At 34.8% G+C, this 27617-nt stretch overlaps 1 protein-coding gene across 2 annotated transcripts; it reads left to right on the plus strand.

Annotated features, from left to right (window-relative positions):
- The first annotated feature begins 198 nt into the window (after nt 1-198).
- On the plus strand, nt 199-27558 carry LOC140742303 (trypsin-1). 2 transcript variants are annotated; one of them, XM_073073175.1, is made up of 8 exons: nt 199-469; nt 16953-17079; nt 18125-18160; nt 19408-19570; nt 21888-22096; nt 24215-24375; nt 25444-25534; nt 26148-27558. In XM_073073175.1, exons 1-8 carry the CDS (start codon nt 365-367, stop codon nt 26267-26269), a joined length of 1014 nt encoding a protein of 337 aa, XP_072929276.1. In that variant the 5' UTR covers nt 199-364; the 3' UTR covers nt 26270-27558. The 2 variants fall into 2 exon arrangements, with proteins under 2 accessions (XP_072929276.1, XP_072929277.1); XM_073073176.1 differs by lacking the exon at nt 18125-18160.
- Nucleotides 27559-27617: the final 59 nt, after the last annotated feature.

Consider the following 27617-nt stretch of genomic DNA (forward strand, 5'->3'; position numbering starts at 1 on the left):
AAAATTTAACTTGCGTAAGTATGTAAATTTGACTCACAAAGCAAAACTTTGGTGGTTACCAATACGACAGCACAAAGCGACTGCACTGCGTCGGTGGTAGGCTGCGCTGGCGGGGAGTGTTGGTTCTCGGCATTAGGTTTTTGGTTTGAAGAGAAAGTACGCGAGGTGGTGGCCGAAGACCCCGGTGGCGCAGAGCGGAATCCGCGCGGCCGCGGCCGACAGTCGCCCGGCGGTTCGTTTGCGAAATGATCCCATTGAGTCGCTGTCGCCGAATTCGCCAGTGACGCGCCGCGCGGAGATGTCGCGCAAATAAATAGTGGCGCCTCCGAATACTAACATCGCGCTCGCCTCCGGACCCACAACAATGTGCCCATGGAGATCAGTGGCTATATTTTTTGTGTTCCTCGTATTGAATTTGGCAAACTGCAGGGAAATACGCGCTCCAGACGTCGCTACACTTGATAACCATGTGAGTTAATTAATTTTGCGGCTTTTATTCCTGTTTTTAATTTAGCCGCAAAAGACAGTGCACTATCGGTCAGGCTGCATTTACATCGATTGGTGCATTGACTTCTGCGTGCACTTTTACTTTCCGCGGAACGCCTTCGCTTTTTACTGGATAATGATAAATAGATAATGACATCGACCTCTATGTAAAAAGTTGTGAGAAATCAACGTCTTCTCTGTACTTCCTTTTATTGTGCTTATAAAGAACAACAGATATTTATAGTTCAGTAATTATTTTATATTATTTATCTGTACATTAAAGTGGGCAATATGTGTAATGTGTACTTAGGAAAATTTTGAATACTCAAAATACTTTTAAATTCGAATTTGAATTTGAATTTAAATACTTTACAGATGTGATTTATTTCAACTTAATGATCACATTTATTTTAAATACCTACCGACTGCCGACTACCTATCTACTAGACATCCTCCTTTGCATCATTGTTATGCGTTGGTACTTGGGTGTAATGATTAGGGTAATTCTTATTAATATAATACCTATACAAAATTCTTCTCAAGGAATTCATGTAATTTTGTGTAAATTATACCAAAGTTATTTATTTCTTGATTACTATGCTATGGAGAACGATATGTAGAGTTCTACTACGGTTACCTAACACGTTTAAGCTTATTTCTGGCTCACCTCAGCGTGCTTACAGCATTGTCACATATACCTAATTGCGCGATTTTTACTTCCTGAAGTCCCCGCGGTGGTCTTCTTCAGCGCAAAGTATAGGGCTCCGGAGTATCCATCGGAATGTAACCCCAGTACCATTAGTATGAGTTTCTACGTTTGTACAAAAATGACTTAGGGTACTAAGGGCGGCGTCCCTGTCGGGCGTTGCGAAGGTAAGCTTTTTTCGAATTCCACATTTTTTGGGTGCCTACAACAATAAACGGCTGCACATACCGTATTCGTTTCCGGGGTTGCTGGCTGGGCGGTACGAGCTTCCACGCTTGCCGCTTGCAACCCTGGAGACCCTCTGTGAGAAGGGAAGCTCTCTAACTTATAGTTTCAAGACAACAACAACAACAGAAATTGAGTACCTCCTATCCGAATGTTCTCGCGGTTAACGACATTTTGTCAAACCCTTTAAAATCGTGGAAAACGGTGCTGGTAGCAAAGTTAAATAAAATGTTAGATGTAATCATATTTCTGTAATTTTGTTACTGTTTGTTTTCTCTAAAAAAAAAAGACAATAGCGACTGCTAGGGAACAGTAGTGATGGTGTCGCCACACTAAAAATTCTTGTAAGTAATATTCGTCGATGGTTTGATATAGATATATACATTGCGTGGTCTGAATTTAAGTTTTAATGTCATAGAGGTACGTCCTACTGGTTAAAATAAGCAAGTCGAAAGTACGTACCTATACTTACATCTATTTAAAACTAAATGTACCTGGGGGGTTACTAGCATCTCTTAAAACAATATTATTTTAATCATACATTGAAATTTCGTACCACGACCTCGTTAAAGTAAGATTGTTTTTATAATATTACAAAAAATAGTTTTGTATTATGTCGGTCGAAATTACTCATTAATTTTTTGCAGGAAATATAACTTTTTAAGCAAAATATGACAATTTCAGTTGGTTAAAACCAACTGAAATTGTCATATTTTGCTTACAGTGGATATGCGAAAAATGATAAAGGTTTAAGTTTGTTAAACTGCGTATGACGGAATATTTTACTGTTTTAAGGAGGTCGTGGTACGAAACAAAATGATGTTGATGCAATATTGAAATATAACATTCCTGAACTATGATGGTTTTTAAAAGATGGTGGTAGGCCCCCCTGGTTAGTAAATCACAATAATGCCAAAAAAAAAATAAGAACAGAAATTGGCTCGAATAAGTTCACCACTTAGGGAAACCATAAATAAATATTAAGTGTCCTATACTGATCCTATAGCATCGATATGACATGATTATGTAATTAACTTGTGAATTTCAGGTGCATATCACCTACCTACATACTACGTTGCTACTTACTACGTCACTGAATCTACTGCAAGAAAATGATATAACACACATAGATAAGTAAAGATTACTCACTCCTAACAAGAAAATGTACGCAGTTTTGAGAATTTAGAACTATTTATTTATTATGTAAATTACGCAGTATTAGTTATTTATTCGTAAATTTTCTCTAAAAATGTTTTTATTTGTCAAGAATTTAAAAAGAGAACTTACTAATAAGCCGTTTGTGGCTTCATACAATTTCAAGGTGGCGAAGTATCTTTACTAATCTATGGACACACACTAGTTCCAATTTCGACAGTTTGTTACAACTAAGTAGCAAATTATACATTTTGACATTATGTATCGCTTTTATTTCAAGCGAGAATACATAACGACGATATAAATATCAGATCAAATGTCATCTTGTAATGCGCGTTCATCTGAACATAGCCTTAAGGAAAAAAGTGCGATTTTATCTAATCATTACAGTAAGTAGTCACTAATCGACCTATAATGATACGCCAATCATAACTGTAGATGAAGCGGATATGCACCACTTTCGCCAGTTACGTGTTACATTATATAATAACGCTTTTGTAGTAACTGCACGCAATATGTTTTAAGTTCATTAATTTGGGTAATCCCGTATCGGATGTTCCGTGTCGGCGGGTAGTCTTTGTTTATGATTATGTATTGAGGATTTTTTACTGATATCTGAAATACATATGGTTTGAAGATGAGCGTATAAGTCGTGAAATACAAGTACACAGACATAAATACTACTTTCATAGTATGAAGAATCGTCAAGTAATAGAAAATAACTGTACGTATGTATCTATACCTACCTATACCACGTTTATATAATGAATACCGATAAATTAACGATATTTAATTAAAGACTTCAAACTTCAAAATGAATGCTACAATTTCTTCCATATTTAATAGTACCCTAGGCCCAAAAAACTTATTCTAATAAATTTATAGCCTAAGTATCTCCAGGATAAAGTACCTACCTTATATATATACCTACCTTATATATTTTAAAAGATATATTAAAATCGAACCAGTAGTTTCAGAGCCTATTCAATGCAAAGAAACAAACAAACAAAGAAACAAATCTTTTCTCTTCATAATATTAGTATAGATATCCAACTTGTCATAAAAATGTTAGGTTTGATTATATACCTATTTAGGTACCTATCTAGGCTAGGTACCTATTTGGTACTTTTTTTATTACGTATCTTGATATCCTTTATTTAGATTATATATTTTTAAGATTAAATGAGGCTGAATCTAAATTGATTGAAGGTAATTGTCTTATTTTATTAAAGCAAAAAGCAGTAAATACCTACCAAAACCATTAGGACGAAATGAAAAACTCGCAGATAAAATAAAATAAAACCAAGGAGAAGTAAATTTAGTAAAAGTGTAACGTAAATTGAATTTAACTTCCACAAAAAAGTCAACTATCTTTCGCTACGCCTCATTTGACGAGTGACTGAGTTTGGGGGTCGGTCTTGTTTTTAGGCCTTGTACAAACTGACGATTTATTCAGACGCTTTTTAAGACCTATTATTAAATATTTTTTAATAACTATTCTTACTTTATAGCAATTTAGGCTTAATGTCCCATCTCTCGTTTAAGTCGTTTATATTAGTAGTCGTTTAAATTTCACTAGTTTTGCACAAGTCTATATAGGTAATAACAGCAGTCCTAAGTGCTGCTGTGATACGGTTTAATGGATGTGGTAAGGGAGATATACTTATCCAGGCATTTCAACTAATTCTTCAGGGATAGCAATGGATCTGTGGCCGCCCTCAGCCTTAAGTAAGACTAATCCTATCTGGGGTTTATTACAAATGTCCACGGAAGACAGAAGCCTATCAACAGATGGACTGCAATCCCGTTTGCTACTTTTATATAATAAATATAAATTTATATAATAATTAAAATATTTTTATAAAATAAAAAATACTGTACGTTTGTTCTTTGCTTGCAAACGGATGTATAGCAGTAGGCGCCTGTGGAACACGCCTTAGAATCAGCTGTGCTATTACCGCTTTCTTACATTTGATAAACAGCATTGGATAACAAAAACTAGAGTACAACAACAATTACCTTGTGAAAGGCGCTTCTCAATTATACTTTGGAAAGTGCTATACTTATTGACCTTACAAATTCAGTGCAATAAAAGCGAACGCGAGAAAATAAACGCAGTGAAGCGGATCTCTAGTCTTTTATTGTTGTAATTAGGTACATTATAATCATAGTTTTATTCATCATGGCACGGCAAATAAAATTGAAAAACATTGACGTTTAATTTGACTAGTTATTATACTGTAATGGAACATATATATCAACTTAGTTACCTGTTACTATTCCGTTATGTTTTTTTCTTTTCATAAATTACACTCAATGAAAGGTGATTAATAACTATAGTTATTGTTCATTTATTTGGTAAGTAGTGTTAGAGGCAGATGTATGTCTTTACGATAAATAATAGTAGTACCTAGTTAGTTCAAATGGTACCTAGTCTATAGGGCGTGTAGATATAACCTAAGCGTAACTCAAGGGATACTAATTGCAATCACTGCAATAACTTAGATCGAACCACTTCTTGTCTTTTCTAGTCCTATTTTAGCCTTGTGACGGCTGCGTAGCTATTTATCTTTAAGTTCTCGCGAAATATAAGTAGTAGGGATTCACCGGTTCTGGGGCACCGATTTTCCCCCTCCCCTCTCTATTCACCGGTTGTGGGGCACCGACTTTCCCCCCTCGCTTCCCCGTCCCCCCGCTGCCCTGTTTGCCACGATCGAGGGGCGAGCCCGGCTAAAAAAAAAAAAAAAAAAAAAAAAAAAAAAGTTTGGTGTCAAAATGGGGGTTTCCGACCACGCCCGATCGATTGCACGCATTTATTTTACGCTATCTCCTTTGCTTACGAAGTTAGCTTTTATGAATAACGACCTCTAATTCATTATCTAATCACCTCCTTATCTCATTAAGCTCGCTATGTCCATATAACAATACGGACCTTACTTTTCTAATCACCACTCGCTGTCCTCACAACATAATAGGGTCATTATCACTGTGTCGTTAATGATGGGGGTATGCGCATGGTAATGCAATAAAAAAAACTTCGTATTGACATTGTTTATTATTTCCAAAACAACCTTTTGAACAATTGCGATACTACAATATCGTTTATCAATTTATCCTCACAAAACAGGCTTAAAAAATCTCTGAGTGTATTTCCATAATACATGTAATGCAAGTATGTAAGACTATATTCTCCACAAACTGAAGACCAATCAAGTTGTATTCTATATCTATTAAAATCCCAATGCTTTGCGTTCCTTCTGAAAAAGGCTTTGTGATGGCCTGTTGGTGGTCGGCCATATGAATCAAAATACCCACCGATGCCATTTCTGTCTATGTACATGCCTACCCAGTGAGAGCCTGGTTCACTGTCAGGGTCCAAATTACTTATCAAGTACATTGGAGTCTTAACGTATAGCGGTAATCGGTTTGCCGCATAGACATTGTTTTTCAAGCTACAATGAATTTTATTTAAATGCTTCTGAATCTCGATTGTATCCATTGTGCATGCCTACTTATCGATACCTCTGATAGGTACAATACACTATTTACAAATGCAGAGCAAAATTATCCAAACCTTATATTTAAAGGGATGCAATATGGTTTAACTCGAATGAAAGACTTCAAATAGGTATAATATATTACATTTATTAGGCTTTTACTTACATCTAAGTATATAAATTTATCTTAACTACTGTAGTCGACGGTTACATTTCGGTTCTTATCAATTTCAATAACGTTATCAAACTCTGCATACACTATACAATTAATAGTTTCGGTTAGAGTTGATTCAAACCGAACTTCTACCCTTACACTGCCATGCTTTATAAGATTCCAATGAGTCATGGAATTTGATGACAAATCAGGAGTTAGGTCAAACGCTAATAGGCAGTAACCTTTTGCATATTGCTCCCTAGATATTCCATTACCTTCATTTAGAAAATGTATACCAGTCCCCGAAAATAAAGTGTGATAGGCTGCAGTAAAAATATCATTCTCGAATGATGGTTGCAATGCTTTTGAAGGTATTTGTTGGCCATCAATATATAAACAAAATGTGTTCATAGCATAGTTTTCAAAATTGAATGGATTTTTAGTAAGACTTCCATTGAATGCTGTGTTGTTTACAAATCCAACTATACATCTTTTAGGTACTTGCCCCAGAAATTTTGCCATATTTTGCCTAATGGTATTGACACATTAGCTTGGGGTCATTACAAACTTAGATAACAACGGTGAAATATTGGTTTACTTGCAAATATGTTTAATGTAATTCTTTGAACTATATATTATCTTAATTGTGTTTATAAATGTGTATGTCTAGTTTATAATTGTTAGTTTGGTAATGTATTTCAATGTTTGTTCCTGTAAACCATTTCATGTATGTGTTCTAGTTTTAAGACAAATTATACTTGATTATTATAAATGTGTATTGTTCATTAAATTATGTTCATTGTTAAATAATACGTTGTGCAGTCAACTTGTTTTAAAAATGTTTCATTTCATTCATCCCTTTACTGCAATAGTTGCTGGTCCAAGTGGATGTGGAAAGTCACAATTCGTTACAAACTTCTTGAAATATGTAAAAGATATTTGTAGTACAAGTTTCGATCAAGTTACATGGTGTTTTGATGAAATGCAACCTTTATACAACTTGAAACTTGTTAATTACCATCAAGGTATGCCAGATCTTAGTATGTTTGATGGGAAAGGTCCCCAGCTTGTTATCATCGATGATCTTATGAGAGAATCGGATGGCCGCATCGTTGACATTTTTACAAAAGGAAGTCATCATAGAAATTTGAGTGTGTTTTATATAACTCAAAATTTGTTTCATCAAGGTAGAGGTCAGAGGGACATTTCCTTAAACTCGAGTTATATAATATATTTTAAAAATCCACGTGATAAAACACAGATTCGACACTTAGCGAGACAAGTATCACCTGAAAATACTAAATTTATGGAAGATTCTTATAAAGATGCAACGAAAGAACCTCATGGATATTTAATGATAGATTTAAAACAAAATACTAGTGATATATGTAGATTAAAAACAAAAATATTCCCTTCTGACTGTTACTGTACTGTATACTTACCTACAAAGGGGTTTAAATATGCAAAGCAACAAGAAATTTCCGTCATTTATTAATAATGTCTCGAACCTTGAAGACACATAAAAAGTTTTTAGAAGCTCTTCATATTCTTAAACCAAAATACCAAAAAGCACTCTTAAAATCCTGCAACGAACAAGAGATAAATTGTATTTGTGAATGTATCTATAACGTTTTACAAGGTAAAGTACAACTCCCAGAAAATGAGAAGAATAAATTAAAGAAATACAAACACTTACTTCGACAACTGGTGCGTAAAACTACAAACAAAGTCCGTAAAAATATTATAATTCAAAAAGGAGGATCATTTTTACCAATAATATTAGGTTCAGTTCTGAGTGCACTAGTAAATACCCTAACATGAACATGGAACACGCTAAGAAAATGTTACTTATAGATCCAGGTATAATAGAAAAAATTAATCAACAAACAATGTTAGACAGTCCCATGTCTAGACTGGATGCCGAAATGCAAAATATATTAAAAAGTAATATTGAAGATAGAGAAAAGTGTATTCTCTATTTACAAATTTTACAAAGGTACCTACACCATACTCAAGAAGACCGAAAACCTTATGAGTTACCTATTGTTACTTATTTTTCTGATGTTAATACTGGTGATACAGATAATATCAAAATGAAAATTGATAATAATAAACTGGAATTAGATACGAATAATAAATTTAATTTAAAGAAAGATTTTAGTGATATAAAACTACAGGAAGAAGCTAAGACTAATATAGTTGCTGAACAGACTCCAAAGCGAACAACAGTTGATATAAATGAACACGAAAAGGTTAACTCACCAACGTATACACCGAAACAAATATTGAGAGTGATACCTAAAACATATTTAAAGAAAGGTGAGCTGTTGCTAGGTCTCTTGTCTGATCACAAGGATAAAATTAATTGGGATGGCGAGGGTACTGTATTCATAGACAAAGTTAAAATTCCTGGAAGTAACATCATAGACTTGGTGAGTGATTTTATTAGACCAAGTAGAAAAATTGATCCAGTAGGATGGCAACAATTTGCAACTTTATTGAAAGATATCAATACACCAGTTACCTACCTTGGTAATACTAAAAGAACTGGCTTTATAACTCAGCTAATATTAGATGAGCATAAGAACTTTACACCTCGAAAAGATCCGAATTCAACACCAACTAGTACTGAAAGAGAAAAAGTAAAACCCAAGAAAAAATTAGTCTGGGAGAAATGGAGCCCTTATTAGAAATAAATAGTATTTATTATAACCCTTCTCATCCTGCTGCATTCGGTAGTATTAATAAATTAGCCAAAGCTATGAAAGGTAAAATGAAAAGAGAAGATGTAAAAGATTGGCTACGCTCACAAGAAACATACACATTACATAAACCTGTAACAAGAAGGTTTTCCCGTAACAAATACATACTGTCAAATTTCAATATTCTTTGGCAAGCGGATTTAAGTGATTTGAGAACATATTCTAAGTACAATGATGGATTTAACTTTATTCTTTGTGTAATTGATGTATTTAGCAAATATGCATTTGTAAGAGCTATGAAAAATAAAAATTCATTTAATATTAAAGAATGTTTTGAAAGTATTTTCATTGAAGCTAATGCAACACCCATACATATTCAGTCTGATAAGGGTACAGAATTTATTTCCAAAGATGTGCAAAGTTATTTAAAAAGTAAAAATATAAATTACTATACTACTAATAATCCCGATATTAAAGCAAGTATTGTTGAAAGATTTCAAAGAACCCTCAAAATGAAGATGTGGCGTTATTTTACACACAATAATACTTATAAATATATTGATGTTTTACAAGACTTGGTATATGCATATAATCATAGTTATCATTCAAGTATTAAAATGTGCCCCTGTGATGTTAACTCACATAATATTATGACTGTATGGAATAATTTATATGATAGAGATAAGAAACAAACAGAAGCAACAACACAATTACCTAACTTCCACATCGGTGACTATGTAAGAATAACCAAGTATAAGCATATATTTCAAAAAGGATATGAATCTAATTGGAGTGATGAAATATTTATTATATCCTCAATTATAGATCGGTCTCCATGGGTTGTATACACTTTGAAAGACTTACAAAATGAAACAATAAGTGGGACTTTCTATGAAAAGGAGTTACAAAAGGTATCTTATAATCCTACCTCAAGTTATAAAATAGATAAAATAATCAGTACGCGATATTCTGGTGTCAGAAAGCAAGTGTTGGTGAAGTGGAAAGGTTATCCAGATAAATTTAATAGCTGGGTGTTGGCCTCTGAATTAGAAAAAATATGATGAAAGAAAGTTTCTATTTAACATTGCTAAGTAACAGTTCTATGGAGTACTTTCCTGATAACAAAACAACGAAGTTTTCAACAAAATTACCAAAATCCTTAACGCTAGATGGGGAATGGTCAGTTGGAGTTGCCGAATTTCAATATCCATGTACCATGTTTACTGTACAAGAACATGAAAATATTATATATATTACAAAATCCATGACCATGCCAGGCGATCAAATACCATCCTTAGTATATTACAAGACTCATATTCCAGCGACGAATTATGACAACATAGATCATATTTTGGTAGCTTTAAATAATACAAAGGAAAATATAAAATTTCGTTATGATGAAGTATCAAAATTAGTTTGTGTTTCTGTTACCGATAAATCAATAAGATCAGTGAAGCTATCTCCTAAGCTGTCGTTTCAACTTGGGTTTGAACCTGACAGGAATCTCATTGAAAGAAACACAGGAAAGTGTCCTGCAAATTTACATTTAGGTCTACCATCACAATTATTTGTATATTGCGATATAGTTGAACCACAGATAGTAGGTGACGTCATGACTCCTTTACTAAGAATTATACCATTAGATCCAATGAAATATATTTATGGGGCGAATAAAATGCATGTTTTTTCACCTCCTCACTATTTACCAATCATGCGACGAGAATTTGACACTATTGAAATAGATATAAGGTCAACCACTGGTCAAAAGATACCATTTCAATTTGGAACTGTGTGTATCAAACTTCACTTTAAAAAACACAACAATGTTTTCTCATAATAATAATAATAATAATATGACTTGCCCCTACGAACATTATTATTCCCATCAAGCTGGTTCTGGTATTGGAGTAATATATAAAGGAGCCGCGTTTCAACGTGGTCATGGCATTGGCAGTTTTTTAGGAGGCTTGTTTAGATCAGTTTTACCTTTGCTTTCAAGGGGTGCTAGAGTTATAGGAAAAGAAGCACTAGGCGCTGGAGTTGGTATTTTGTCGGACTTAGTGAATGCACGACCCATGGAGGATTCAATAAAATCTCGTCTCAAGGACGCTAGTTCCAATTTAAAACGAAAAGTTGATGAAAAAATTGATAGAATAAACATGTCTGGATCGGGGTATATAACGAAGAGAAAGCGTCTTTCCTCACTCAGTGCACGCTCAGCTGCTAAAGTGAAAGCCATTAAAAAATTGGCAGTTTCTCGTGCCAACATAAAAGATATTTTTTCATAACTAATAAATTTAAGGAATTATGTCTTTCTTACATAGTCATTCTTGTGAATGTATAAAGTCTGAACTAGATTTATTTGCATTGCCATCAACACAAACAAGTATTGAAAATGGTATTTGGATTCATTACAAACCAATTTCGTCTCTTGCTGATGATGGACCAATAGAATTTCAAGTACCAGGATCTGGTGACGATTACCTAGATTTATCGCATACGTTAATACATATTAAAGCAAAGATAGTTAACCTAGATTCATCAAAAGTGAGCACACCCACAGTAATAGCACCAATAAATAACTGGTTACACTCACTATTCAGCCAGTTAGATGTATATTTAAATCAAAAACTTGTGTCACCACCTAATAATACATATGCTTACCGTGCTTATTTGGAAACTCTGCTGAACTACTCTCCTGCCGCAAAGAAATCTCATTTGACTTGTGGTCTTTGGTATGAAGATGCAGCTGGACAAATGAACTCAACAGACAACACAAATCCTGGATTTCTGAAACGACAAAAACTAGCATCTGAAAGTAAAGAAATAGAAATGATTGGACATCTACATGGTGATATATTTAACCAAGAAAAGTTTTTAATTAATGGGGTTCAAATGAGTGTCAAATTAATTCGCTCAAGAGAATCGTTTAATCTGATGGGTTCTTCTACTGATATAAAATGTAAAGTATGCATTACGGATGCAACTCTTATTGTTCGTAGAGCACGAATAAATCCAACTGTACTCCTCGCACATCAAAAAGTCTTAGCCTCTACTACAGCAAAATATCCTATTACTCGAGCTGAAGTCAAAGTTTTAACTATACCATCAGGGGTTCAGGGAAAGACTCTTGACAACATTTTTCTGGGGCAAGTACCTAAAAGATGTATAGTTGGATTTGTAAACAACACAGCATTCAATGGAAGTCTTACTAAAAATCCATTCAATTTTGAAAACTATGCTATGAACACATTTTGTTTATATATTGATGGCCAACAAATACCTTCAAAAGCATTGCAACCATCATTCGAGAATGATATTTTTACTGCAGCCTATCACACTTTATTTTCGGGGACTGGTATACATTTTCTAAATGAAGGTAATGGAATATCTAGGGAGCAATATGCAAAAGGTTACTGCCTATTAGCGTTTGACCTAACTCCTGATTTGTCATCAAATTCCATGACTCATTGGAATCTTATAAAGCATGGCAGTGTAAGGGTAGAAGTTCGGTTTGAATCAACTCTAACCGAAACTATTAATTGTATAGTGTATGCAGAGTTTGATAACGTTATTGAAATTGATAAGAACCGAAATGTAACCGTCGACTACAGTAGTTAAGATAAATTTATATACTTAGATGTAAGTAAAAGCCTAATAAATGTAATATATTATACCTATTTGAAGTCTTTCATTCGAGTTAAACCATATTGCATCCCTTTAAATATAAGGTTTGGATAATTTTGCTCTGCATTTGTAAATAGTGTATTGTACCTATCAGAGGTATCGATAAGTAGGCATGCACAATGGATACAATCGAGATTCAGAAGCATTTAAATAAAATTCATTGTAGCTTGAAAAACAATGTCTATGCGGCAAACCGATTACCGCTATACGTTAAGACTCCAATGTACTTGATAAGTAATTTGGACCCTGACAGTGAACCAGGCTCTCACTGGGTAGGCATGTACATAGACAGAAATGGCATCGGTGGGTATTTTGATTCATATGGCCGACCACCAACAGGCCATCACAAAGCCTTTTTCAGAAGGAACGCAAAGCATTGGGATTTTAATAGATATAGAATACAACTTGATTGGTCTTCAGTTTGTGGAGAATATAGTCTTACATACTTGCATTACATGTATTATGGAAATACACTCAGAGATTTTTTAAGCCTGTTTTGTGAGGATAAATTGATAAACGATATTGTAGTATCGCAATTGTTCAAAAGGTTGTTTTGGAAATAATAAACAATGTCAATACGAAGTTTTTTTTATTGCATTACCATGCGCATACCCCCATCATTAACGACACAGTGATAATGACCCTATTATGTTGTGAGGACAGCGAGTGGTGATTAGAAAAGTAAGGTCCGTATTGTTATATGGACATAGCGAGCTTAATGAGATAAGGAGGTGATTAGATAATGAATTAGAGGTCGTTATTCATAAAAGCTAACTTCGTAAGCAAAGGAGATAGCGTAAAATAAATGCGTGCAATCGATCGGGCGTGGTCGGAAACCCCCATTTTGACACCAAACTTTTTTTTTTTTTTTTTTTTTTTTTTTTTTTTAGCCGGGCTCGCCCCTCGATCGTGGCAAACAGGGCAGCGGGGGGACGGGGAAGCGAGGGGGGAAAGTCGGTGCCCCACAACCGGTGAATAGAGAGGGGAGGGGGAAAATCGGTGCCCCAGAACCGGTGAATCCCTACTACTAATATATTGTAAGGCACGGAATAAATTATATTACAGAGCGCTACCGATTTTCTTAGTATTAAAAGGTACCTACGTGTATTTGTGTAAAGGAGAATTATAACATTGAGGTATTCTCGGAGCGCTATGACATAGGGCTCTTAAAAAAAGGTGTAAAAAGGGCTCTCTTCCATAGCCGGCGATGCTTTTGCGACTCTTCTGGTGTTGCAAATGTCCATAGGCGACGGTGACTGCTTTCCATCAGGTGTTCCGTCTGCCTAATCGTTTAGGTGCAAATATAAAAGTGGCATATACTTATAATCTAGGAGCTTCAAGTTATTATGAATTGTTCGTTCATATCAAATGTAGCGTTCGTTCGATTGCTAATTGCATCACAAAGATTTATAGGTCATAAATTATGAAAAGCGACTCTACTTCGTTCACGTATTTACAATGCATAGTTAATAGGTATGTTCCTATTGTATGCACGTATGCTTTGAAAAGGCGTTATCACATTGTTTCGGCTCTATTGTTAGCAAACTCTTGTACAATCGGTCTCTGACCTGATATTGAACTTCAAATGGACGATTAAGTAAAAGCCAAGGCCCCTTACGAAATCTTAATCTATTGTAAGTATATTGGGGTCACGGTACAATAAGTTTAGGTTCGGAAGACGTAGGTATACATAAAATCGATTTTTGTAATAACTTTGACATTGATTGAAATAATTTAGGAATAGATTGTAGTTACTAAGTAATTTAACAACTTTTTGAAAAATAATTCAAGATTGAAATCTCTCTATATGTAACATTATTGGGGCAGGAAATGGGAGTAATGATCCATTACTACCCCAAAGTTCATGCCTGCATTTTGAATGTGGAAATCTTTCATAGGTATCCTTCGCAGTAGGTACATGTTTGCTCTACTTTCATCATTCACATATCGATGCACTACCATAACAGTATCAACCTTAGCCTGGTTAGTAATTTATTATGTCATAACACGTTAGATAATATATTGGTGAGTGCTATCAGTTTCGTCACAACGTTACGTTGGCACGAGGGAAAGCGCATAATATTACACGTACGGCAAGCCGCGATAAGGAATGCACAAAATTAATAGTAGTTGGTTTTGAACCGAAAGATCAGCTTTATAAGTTGATGACAACTTACACTAAGTATCTAAGTAAGGTACAGTTTTGTAGTTGAGCTAGATCTATTTCTTTTTGAATTAATTTAAAATTTTAATTATGAACAGGACTAACTCATCGTGCATAAAATAATGTCTACAATTTACATAAGTGATGAATCGACGATTGTTTTATTTTTATAGTATTATGCTCGTTATTAATAAAATATTGAAAGTTGACAATTAGGTACTAGTAGGCTGAAATCCTCAAACTTCGGCTTTGGTAGGCAAATAGTTGGACGGAAAAATATAAATTACGTTAATAATTTGATTTAAGCTTACTAGCGCATTTTTTGTATTCTTTGTTAAGTGATATGCTAAAAAGGTCCGAGTTTATAATAATGAATATTCCAGCATGAATGTAGAATGATTGTGATGCATACGAGGAGAGTAACACAAGCCAATAGACTCGATAACGAGGTCAACATCGCTAGATGTTCAGATTAAGAAGGTAAGGCTTCAAAGGCCAGCACAGCAACAATACACTGATTGATGATACAGCATAAATGTATGATAATAAATATGATTGATACAAGTTACTGTAGCTTGTATACCTATTGATCAGCGACTTTATGATTTACATATTTGCCTCATTGTGGTAACTACTTCTTGCTAAAAGCCAAGTTTTATCTGTCGATAGCCCAAGAAAATGGGTCCCATAAATTACATTTCTAGTTCATCGACAACAACAAAAACAATGAAACTGCAACTAACGACTCGGTCTTGGATAAAGATTTTGACAAGCGCTACTTAGTTACAAGATATCCGACGTTTTCAGCTATCTTTAACTGTAGATTCGGAGCCACGACTCGGATCGTTATTCGAGAAAGCGTCTTTAAATATAACGGAAACAACAAAACAAAAAGATAATAGGCACACCGGAACACGCGCAGAGATTGTGAAAGCAACATTGACATTAGTGGCCAATTAACTTACAGTGGGTTGCGCAACTAAGATTCATGCGCACTACCGAACGCGAAAGTAAAGTTTTGTCGGCATCTCGAAATGGTAAACAAAGCTTACATAAGTATTTCCGAGATGCTAGATATTCCACTGACACAATAATAATGAGTTTCGTAATATGATTTAAACCACCAAACTTGTTCGGTAAGCGCTGCCATTTATGATTGATTTAACCTCAATTTTTGTTTCGTATTCGTTTACCTTATATGGACACCTTTTTCTTTAGGCCCCAAATTGAAGTGCCGTCAAGGATAATATTTACTAACAATATATAATTTTGCAGCGATTTGTGTGTGGTGTTAGACTCGCAATAGTGTTTTGGTTGATTTAATGTCGATAATAGGTGGATACTACAAACAAATTATAAAATTTTGTTTTAGAAAAGTTTTTTTATTTGGCCCTGGATGTCATTTATTCTGTGATAAATACATTTCAGTTATAAAATTACTTATCCTAAAACACCTTTTCTTATATGCACAGAGGCTAAACATATTATTTTCTTTGTTGTGATGTAAAATTTTAATAGAATCCCAGTCAAAACAATTGGCGGGAAAATATCAGATATTTTTGAACTCTGGAGTTGTGGGCTTGAGAGTTACATAATATTGAACACATTACAAATTTAATAGTCCAATGCAATTAAATGCGTCCTCGTTATCTTATATTATTAAACTCCGGAAGTATTTAAAACCTTTAAACGTTTATGTAATAAGATTACAAAACGTCAAAATTTAGTCTGCGGCCGTACAACAACTTTCGAAAAAAACTTTTTGTAGATGAACGGATATAGAACTGAATGTGTTTCTTTCTTGTCGTTGTTTTTATTACTGCATAATATGTTATCTCGTTTACTCTCGTCGTGTCATTTTAGTTTTTTAGTTATTACATCAGTGGTTTTTTAACTTTTTAAGTACACTCATATATTGTAGTTGTTTTACTAGCATATAGTAATGCCGTATGCGAAGCATTAAGACCATGCTTGCCAAGTACGGATTAGCAGACACTAACATTGAAAACATTATGACCAACTCTCTGTTACATGGGTTTACTGACGATGCTTTCCTTTATTATTCAACATGTATGTAACTGGAATTAAAAAAGAATCTCCTCGGCCAAATCCGAAATCTATATCATTGCTTATCAACCGTTTCCCAAATATATAAAATCCATTTCAATTCTTCCAGGTTTCATCCGGCAATCGATCCCAACGGTTCCTTTTCGACGCTATCTTTGGACTGGAGGTGCCACTCTTGGAGGAGCAGAGTGTTGAGGACGATGAAGACGATTCGCAAGTCAAAAATTGCTCATGCGGTACGTTCAAATAATTTAAAATACATACTTATATTGCATCGGCATGAAACAAATTCTTTATGCACTCAATGCGATGTTTAGTAGTAAGCATGTGTACTTAGAAAAGCCACGAAATAGGTAGGTAATGTGTTAGTATCACAGTTGTCACATGTAGAACCATTTACTATAGCTACTGTACGGATCCTAACTGAAAGTGGTCATCGGAAGATTCAGCAGGAAATTTTATCGGGAATTTAGTAGATGTTGACTTTTGAGTTGAAGTCGAATGGGAGATCTTTTCTTAGAGCCACTTTGGTTTTCTACTTCTATTCGTCTATTCAAGTTACCATTAGTGAATTTATGTGAGATGCTCGGGTTCGATTCCCGAACCATAAAAGGGTAAATTTCAGTATAGGTAACAGATAGAAAAAAAGCTCACAAGTAAAAGACACTTTCTAATACACACATGACTTCGAAAATGTGAGGTATGTTCGTATGTGTGAGGTATGTACGTTCGATGCAAAGATCCACAAAATTTAAATTCAACGTAGGACGGAAAAGTGAGAAGTCTTTTTGCAAAACAATTTCTATCTTCTGCACTCGACCTGTACCCTTACCATGAGTTTTTACGTTTTGACAAATATCACTGTTTTGGTATTTGCTTACGTATTTGCCAATACAATTTCCAATCAGCGCCCCTAACGGATTGTATCAGAACTTTAGTGTCAGTAACGTGACATTAAATGTCTAAATTGACAATTTGGCGCTTCATGTTTTGTCTCTCTTTTTTGCGAACATGTGAGGTAGACAAATAGACTTAAGCACTTACTTATTGTTGCGTTTACTCAGTCTACTAAGCGAACAGTAAAATTGTGGGATGTTTTCAAAACTCATGGTAAGGGTACTGTTCCTTGCAATTTGTGCTAAATTATTATCGACACCATTATAATTATTTTCTTCCAATGTTCCTACTTGTACGAGCACAGTATTTAGTGTAAGCATAGTAGAGTACATTCACGTGTAGAAGTGACCTATTCGATTAATTTTCATCACATTCACATTTTAGAGTGCGGCAGAGCAAACCCTCTTCCTAGAAAGATGGGTAAGTTACAACATGTACATTGTACAGCACTACTTTTGCACCCTTGCACTGTATCTATTGTATTTATTTATGTAAAAAAAATTGTTTGTTTATGTTGGAATTCTATGTACCTATATTGGGAGTAAAAACAAAGGAATGTTATTGTTTGCTTGTCGTTTTATAAAACTCCTGTCAATGCATTTCAGACCTAAAGGATAATCATGGAATTTTTATCGATACGACCAGGTGGTAAGGCAGAGATAAGTGTTAAAAATGAGATTATACCAAACACATTGAAATAAGACACGGGGAGCAAACGACGTAATATTTGACGACTTGATTGGTAATAACTTTTTCTGAATTACATATGTTTAACGGAAATTAATCCGAGATTTACGAAAATCTTGACAATGCTCGGTCTAATGGGTCTATGTATTTAATCTCTGGGTCTACATAAATATATAAACATATACGAAGAATATATCTTATTGAAATAAGTACCAACCTAGTCGTACCTACGTTTAGAAAAAAAAATGGAATTCCACGCAATTGTTTTGTATTCATTTTTATGGATATTTTGTATAAGTAGATATATATGCATATTGTATAGCACTGTATCTTTGCACCTTTGCACTATGTATTAGGCTATATAAGTCTTATATAATGTTAAGGGTATTTTATAATTGAGGAATTGTTAATGTAGATATATAGTAGATATATTATACATAAATATTTAACCGTGCATATAATATTTATAACTATGTATATTATGTACCTAATATTATGTATTCCGGATATGTACCTAATATGTATTTAACACTAGCTGACCCGGCAAACTTTGTACCGCCTCAAAATCTATTTATCAAATATATTTCATATAAAATATAGCCTGTTACTCGTAGATAATGTAGCTTTCGAATGGTGAAAGAATTTTTAAAATCGGTCCAGTAGTTTTTAAGCCATCATTACAACCAAACAAGCAAACAAAGTTTTCCTCTTTATAATATTAGTGTAGATAGGTAAATATAATTATTAATTAGCATTAATTTAGAAGGAAACATTATAGTTAAGTAACAATAGTTACCTAATTCAATAACTTACTAGCGATCAACTTCCTATAATACCTACGTAGACCCTTACAATAATTTATTAGCACCTCCTTCATAACTAATCTAATTTAATCCCCGTCTGGGATGTAAATATTTACCAGTTTCTAACACTGCATCCGCGGTTCAATAAACCGAGATTCACTTTCTACTGCATTACAGAGTGCGGTGGTTCCAATCAGGAAAACCGCATCGTGGGCGGGATGCCGGCGGGTTCGAACCGATACCCTTGGATGGCGAGGCTGGTGTACGACGGCCAGTTCCACTGTGGAGCTTCGCTGCTCACGAAAGAATATGTGCTCACTGCAGCCCACTGTGTCCGGAAGTACGTATATTTAGAGATATTTATTCCACAGCTGTTTTATAAGTGCCTAAGATGTGGCATTGAAAGTTAGTCCTCAAGCAACGTAGTCAACTCAACTTGATAGAAAATGTTTCATTCTTTTGTAAAATAAGTAGCAACTAAGTCAAAAAAGGTGCAAAGAGCTCTCCTTCAAAAACGGCGATGCATTGGCGACTCCTCTGGTGTTGCAAATGTCCATAGGCGGCGTTAACTACTTTCCATCAGGTAGCACGTCTGCTTTATCGTCAGGTTCAAATATTAAAAAAAAAACTGAGTATGAAGTCCACCTAGAAAATGTTCAGTATTCCCCATGGGCATATGTTGTCAACCCGAGATAGAACTGAAGTCGTGGAGATTGGAGTAGATGCGTTGCAACCTCTGAGGACTAAGTTGGAACGTCTCCAATAAGTCCTCTTTGCCGAGTTCTCATTCCAGACAGAATTAGTGGCTTATTTCGACTACTTTGTAGCAGGTAACTATTTACTTCACTAACTCAGGATTGTCATCATACTTATGAAAGATGTTAAAATTTTTGGATTTTGCATTTTAATCGTAATATCACTATATTTTTTTAAAGTATTTTCAAAACCGGCGCACAGTGACTTTAATAAGACGTGCATAGGAAGCGGATATTTCTATGTGACATGTTCCATTTCAGTCACATTTTGTGACTCATTTGTAAATTATTATTAAAACTCCAGTTACCTACATACTTCACTTTTTAACAAACATTTGGCAATTAGTATAGCGTACTAATAAACGCGTAGTGCGCAGACAGCCTATTTCGCTACGGGTGCGGTGTTTTACACGACACGACATTTATTTTTCCTGCTCCGTATCTACTATCTATGTTCTATGTTTCTCGTTGTAAGTTCGCCTTTTGTAACGGGTGGAAACTAGAAAGGTATACAAGTTTCTGATTTAGTAATATAGATACCTACTTCTGTAAAAAGTCCTGTTTATTAACAGGACTTAACAGGACAGGAAATAGTTTGCTAATGAGCAAACGAGCAAATTATTTATTTTTATAAGGACCTATAAGGTATTTTATGTATCTTTGCAGCTGTTAAGAGTTAGTGAATCCTACCAGAGGTTGATCAGTTGATCACATACGCCTTGCCTGCCTCGAGGACATTCGGACACCTCACATTAGATCTCTCTAGAACTCTATCTTTAAAAACGTATACCTTTCGGAACTAATAAGTTTCCGGTCAACTTCGAATAGCTTCTATTTTTGTAGATAGGTACTGTACAGTTTTGTAATTAAAAATGTGTCATCTGTAATTAAAATGTTGGGCTTTGATGTCGATCATCAACAACTTTTTTTAAACGAAAGTGTAATGGTCAAACATAGATTAGTAAAGATACTTCGCCGCCATGAAATTGAATGAAGCCACAAACGGCTTATTAGTAAGTTCTTTTTTTGAATTCTTGACAAATAAAAACATTTTTAGAGAAAATTGACATAATAAATAAATAATTTATAATAATAATTTCAAATATTTTAGGGACATTTTAGCACGGAGACGTGGCAAAACTTATTTACGCAACTATTTCAATTCTCAAAACTTAACTTTTCTTGTTAGGGGTGAGTAATCTTTACTAATCTATGTGGTCAAACATAATAATTACTAAAAAAGAACTGGTTTTCGTTAACTCGTTGAATAACTAACTAACTAAACGCAACACTCACCGCTGATGTGCGTGAATTATGTAAAAATATTGTGAATCGAAAGAAGGAAAATGAACTAGTTTAATGCGGTACATATCGCAGGCAATGTGCGTACACATTCCTTTTTATTAACCGTAGTGTGGACACGCGATGTGTATCTTTACTAATTACTTTTACTACTTATTTCCTATTCATTTGACTATCAAATTCGTAAATCATTAGTGATTAATTTTTACTTTTGAATGTTTGGATTTTGTTTTCTTTTATGAACGAAGAATAACTGCACGCTTTACATGAATTAGTTAAAATAATAACAATCAATTTCATTTCTTTATACATATATAAAATGGATGATATTTAATAACAAAGTAGGTCGATCTGACTTCTTACACCTTTCTGGACAACGATATGTTGATATTATTCATGTTACTTAATTCGTCAATATTTAATTTAATGTCTCTTGTGTCTATTAAAAGTAAAAGTAATGTAAAACAATAACTGAAAATACAATTAAGCATAATTTACGAAATTATGACTTTATAAATTACGAATTAAAGTCTTATGAAGAGAAGGTAAATATAAACAATTATGTCCAAAAAATGTAACGGGATTGAAACTTGTTTCCAGATTAAAGCGATCCAAAATTCGCGTAATCCTTGGCGACCATGACCAGACCATCACCACCGAGAGCCCGGCCATCATGCGGGCGGTCACTGCCATCGTCCGACACCGCAGCTTCGACGCCGATTCCTACAACAACGACATCGCCCTCTTGAAACTAAGGAAACCGGTCACCTTTTCCAAGATTATCAAGCCTGTCTGTCTACCTCCATCCGGTAAGTTAGTTTTATATTTGGTTTTGTTAAAAAAATCTGAGCAGCGTGATGAATATGTTCGTATAGAAATTTTTAAATTACTGGTGATCATATTATCTATGTAGATATAATGAGGTGAAGCGTTGTTAGAACAAGTTGTAAAGACTTGTACCTCCATCCGGTGAGTAAGATTTTTTTTTTTTTTTTTTTTTTTTTTTTTTTTTTTTTTTTTTTTTTTTTTTTTTTTTTATATTATAGGAGTAGCAGACGAGCTTGCAGTCCACCTGATGGTAAGTGGTTACTGCCGCCCATGGCCATCTGTAATCAACCTCAGATAGGATTAGATATTCCTATCTGAGGTCAGTCACAGATGCGCTGCTACCCCTGAGGACTAAGCTGGAACGCCTCGGAAAAGTCTGTCTCCCTTACCACACCCTTCAAACCGGAACACAGCAGCGCCTAACACTGCTGTTATTAGGTAGAAATAGGTGTGGCGGTGGTGCCGCCGGAGTCGAACCACAAAGGGTTCTACCACCTTTATATTTTGTTTTCTTAAAAAAAAACTGAGCAGCGTGATGAATATGTTCCTATAGAAATTTATAAATTACTGGGGATCATATTATCTATTTAGATATAACGAGGTGAAGCGTTATTAGAACAAGTTGTATACTATACCCCCTAAAAGGTGTAAATAACTTCGATGTCGTAACAATAAGCATTAATTATGTTTATATTTGATGATTTAAGACTGATAGTTGGTTTATTATATACCTATTATGGAAAATTATTTATACGATACATTTAAGCAGCAAAGTAAATTAAACTGTACCCTTACCATGAGTTTTTACGTTTTGACAAATATGACTGTTTTGGTATTTGTTTACGTATTTGCCCATACAAATCCCAATCTGCGTCCCTAGCGGATTGTATCCGAACTATAGTGTCAGTAACGTAACATTAAATGTTTAAATTGACAAAATGGCGCTTTATGTTTTGTCTCTCTTTTTGCGAACATGTGAGGCAGACAAAAATACTTGAGCACTTACTTATTGTTACGTTTACTCAGTCTACTGAAGCAAACGGAACAGATAAATGGATTGAGTAAACGTAACGTAAAATTGTGGGATGTTTTGAAAACTCATGGTAAGGGTACTGCTTTTGTGCGTCAGTCCTTTAACGAAAATAAGCTTTTGCCAAATTATTGTCACTCTTATCTGTCTGCGAGTGCGGAATTGTAGTATTCTACAAATTGTCAACTCACTTGATCGAATTACAGGCCGTCCACCTGTACTATAGTTCTTTTGATAATTGTATAAGCTCCGACCACCCGACAATTGAACCCATAACATTAACTTGAAACTGTTTATAAGGTAAAATGTCACTACTACGTAAATACCTAAGCTCGGGCACAAATATGTTGCAAATTACAATCTGGCTCGAGTGAGCATGCTGACCTTTTGCGGCATTTAGGTAACACGTCAGTCGTCGATGAAATCTTGGGCGTGGGCATACTTTGTTCGCTCAAGTCTAGAAATACCTGTACAAAATGTTGAAATCGTATTGCATAACTGCGCTATAAACATCTTTATACAGAAATTATGGTGCCGATCTAAAAATGGCTTACCGAGAAGGTCTCGTGAAATATGAAAACGTAGAATTTCTTGTGTCGCGGTTCAGAAGTCTCCCCCGCACCTATTTTTATCTTATAATGGGAATATTTCTTGTAGGGGTTCACTTTGACGGATAAAATTACTTATAAAAGGGAATTATTAAAATATGTAGACTATTTGAATAATAGGCATGGCTTACAAATGTTCATCGAATATGCAAACCGATTAATGATCGGTAGAGTATGTACTCTTATTTCATGAAAAGTTAGGACATTTGAAGGTGGTAGAACTTTGTGGTTCCGTTTTGAAGGGTGTGGAAAGGGAGACAGACTTTTCCGAGGCGATCCAGCTTAGTCCTCAGGGGTAGCGGCGCATCTGTGGCCAACCTCAGGTAGGAATATCTAATGTTATCTGGGGTTGATTACAGATGTCCATGGGCGGCAGTAGCCACTTACCATCAGGTGGACTGCATGCTCGTCTGCTACTCCTATGTTATAAAAAAATATATATTGATTGATTTTTATTTCAGGTATTGATCCGTCAGGCAAAGAAGGGATCGTAGTGGGGTGGGGGCGTACTTCAGAAGGTGGTCAGTTGCCAGCAGTCGTGCAAGAAGTGCGAGTGCCTATTCTGACGCTCACGCAGTGCCGAGGAATGAAATACCGAGCATCTCGTATCACAAACAATATGGTAAGAGAAAAAATATGTAGGACTTCTAAATTAAATTATTTCATGTTTGCTAATCAAGTGGACTGGCAAGGCTTAAAGCTAGGTTAGAATGTTTCAGTGTAAGTGTTACCTTTTTTGTGATATAGGAATAGCAGACGAAGACGAACATGTAATCCACCTGATGGTAAGTGGATACTATTGCCCATGGAGATATTGAAGGTGGTAGAACCCTTTGTGGTTCGACTGCGGCGGCACCACCGCCACATCTATTTCTACGTAATAACAGCAGTGTTAGGCGCTGCTGTGTTCCGGTTTGAAGGGTGTGGTAAGGGAGATATACTTTTCCGAGGCGTTCCAGCTTAGTCCTCAGGGGTAGCGGCGCATCTGTGCCCGACCTCAGGTAGGAATATCTAATCCTATCTGGGGTTGATTACAGATGTTCATGGGCGGCAGTAGCCACTTACCACCAGGTGGACTGCATGCTCGTCTGCTACTCTTATTATTATAAAAAAAGATATATAATCAACCCTAGATAAGATTTGATCTCTACCTCAGATGGGCCACTGATACGCCATTACCAATGAGGATCATCATCATCAACCCATTACTGTCCCACTGCTGGGCACGGGTCTCCTTTCAGAATGAGAAGGAATAGCCCATAGTCCACCGTACTAGGCAAGTGCGTATTTGTAGAGTTCACATAACTTTGAAAAAAAAATTTTGTAAACTTCTGAGGTATGCAGGATTCCTCACGATATTTTCCTTCACCGTTTTAGGCAAGTGATAATTAATTACTAATACGCACATAACTGAAAAATCAGAGGTGCCTGGGATTTGAACTTCGGACCCCTCGATCACGAGGCCAAGTTTCTTAACCACAAGGCTTACACTGCTGCTGTTGTATTACCAATGAGGACTAAGTTGGAATGCATTGGAAGAGTATGTCTATCTTACCACAACCCTCAAACCAGGACACAGCAGCATTTAACATTGCTGTAATAAAGTGGGTGATGTTCGCGCTCTTACAATCTACGAATATCACAGGGGTCTTAGACAATTAAATTATTAAACTAATATTGAATGTTTCAGCTTTGTGCGGGTCGTGCGTCAACAGACTCCTGTCAAGGTGATAGTGGCGGGCCGTTGCTGCTACAGCAAGGCGACAAGTTTCAGATCGTAGGTCAGTAAACAACAGTAAATACCTTTAAGTATAAATTAATAAATTATAGCAGTCGCAGTAAGATGATGTATAATTACCATTTTAAATATGGAAATACATTTTTTCAAAATTTTGTTTGTAGATGTGAGCTAACTGACTCGATTTTCCTGGGATTTTCGTTCACAAGTGGAATACACTTGAATTAAACGCATGAACTACTTCGGCATATTGTGTAAACTGCGTACCTATTCCAGTCTTTTGATTCCAATACATGTATTTATAAAAACTAACATATTTTTCTATAAACCCTCTTTACGGATGCGGCTTAAAATTCGGATCACGAGCAGATTGCTGGTTTTAAGTTAACACCAAAAGAGGTGTTAAATAAAATATTTGCCTTAATAGAACGAAACGTTAAAGATGACAATTTAATTAGTCAGTTTAAAAGTGTATAGTGCGCGCCAAACTGCTAGTCCGCTCTGAAGTTGTTGCGAGTAGGTGTAGTCATACAATTTGTTATGGCGACGCGATTCATTTCTATGTTCAGAGCGGACTAGCAGTCTTATGCGGACTATATTTGCTTAAACATTTTTACATTGTATTACATAAAATGTAACGTATAAACATTTTTCAGGTATTGTGTCATGGGGAGTCGGCTGCGGCAGACCTGGCTATCCAGGTGTCTACACTCGAATAACCCGATACTTACCCTGGTTAAGGGCTAACCTCAGGGACAGTTGTTTATGTGGCAACTGATTGTATATAATAAACCCTCCTTATTCATAAAAGCTTATGTTTTGTCTCTATTATTCTACGTAATGATAGAAAAGGACATATAATAATTACGATACTGCTGTTTTGTTATAACTTAGGGTATGTATAAATTTATGTATTTAAGGATATTTTTGGTATAATGAACTTTGAAGTCGACAGTGTACACAAACTATGTTCTGTAAGTTACATACGGTATGCTAGTAATCGAATTAAATAATCGAGTGAACGATAGCTAATAATATAACGAAACGATCTGTTATAAATTGATATTAAATAAGTTATTAATAGATTCTATCAATATGCTTACTTAAGTCAAATTGTAACAAAAGTAATATTAATCATAAGTCACTGCTTTGGAATCATATGTAGAAAGTATGGAAGGATATATCTTCATCATATTTAAATATATTCATACATTGAAATAAGAATGACCAGTACCTAGATAGAAATACTCCAAGCTTGAAGAAGATAAAAATGGCTATATAGATAGATAACAATTCTAAACTGAATCTGTGTAAAAGTTTATTTTGTAAAAATACTGTAATATGATTGAATCAAGTTCTATAATTAACTACTCTCTATAATACTATTGATATAACTTAACTTTTGCGTTACGTTTTTGTTGGAAATCTTGTTAAATTAAATTCCATTGATCATTTTAATCCAGATATCAAAATAATTGTTATAACTTTATTGAATTGCCTATTGAATATACCTACATATGGCCATTTACGTCATTTTTATCATCTTATTTTTTAATTTTGAAAAGCCTCAGATTTATCTTAGATCTTCCATTACATTAAGTTGTACAATGTACATACAATATATTAGCCGTGGACAAAGATGTTCTATAGAAAAGTTATATTTAATTTGCGTTATAAACGCATTTTTTTTCATTATCGTAAATATTTAAGGCCTTGGTGGTAACAAAGTTACGTTTAGATAACTTAAGTAGGTATACTTTTATTTTTGTAAACTTAAGTTAGTTACTTAAGTAACTTTAAAGTTAAGGAAGACAGTTTCGGTCAGGCCGGTGGTGCAGATTACCAATAGAATAAGTCACTGTATTAACTGCCTAAGTGTTCAATTTGTAATGTAAATATTAAGGTTATCGATTAATTTATGAGTATTTTTTGTTTCTTAAGATTAATATTATATCTTTTTTAATTTATTATTTTTTATTAACACACTACTTCGACGTATATATTTTTCGTATATGCTTTCTTGCAATAAAATTAGAAAATTAATTGTGCTTGCCATAGATAAGTAAAGATTACTCACTGCTAACAAGAAAATTTGCCTAGTTTTGAGAATTGAAATAGTTGCGTAT

Source organism: Epargyreus clarus, unplaced genomic scaffold (genome assembly GCF_041222505.1).
Source record: "Epargyreus clarus isolate Ecla_fem2 unplaced genomic scaffold, WU_Ecla_fem_2.2 ptg000005l, whole genome shotgun sequence".
In the NCBI taxonomy this organism is placed as follows: domain Eukaryota; kingdom Metazoa; phylum Arthropoda; class Insecta; order Lepidoptera; family Hesperiidae; genus Epargyreus; species Epargyreus clarus.

Coding starts and splice junctions, on each gene's coding strand:
- LOC140742303 (XM_073073175.1), top strand. CDS start 365: ATGTGCCCATGGAGATCAGTGGCTATATTTTTTGTGTTCCTCGTATTG. Junction 17,080..18,124: donor AGTCAAAAATTGCTCATGCG/GTACGTTCAAAT, acceptor TTCACATTTTAG/AGTGCGGCAGAGCAAACCCT. Junction 22,097..24,214: donor TGTCTGTCTACCTCCATCCG/GTAAGTTAGTTT, acceptor TTTTTATTTCAG/GTATTGATCCGTCAGGCAAA.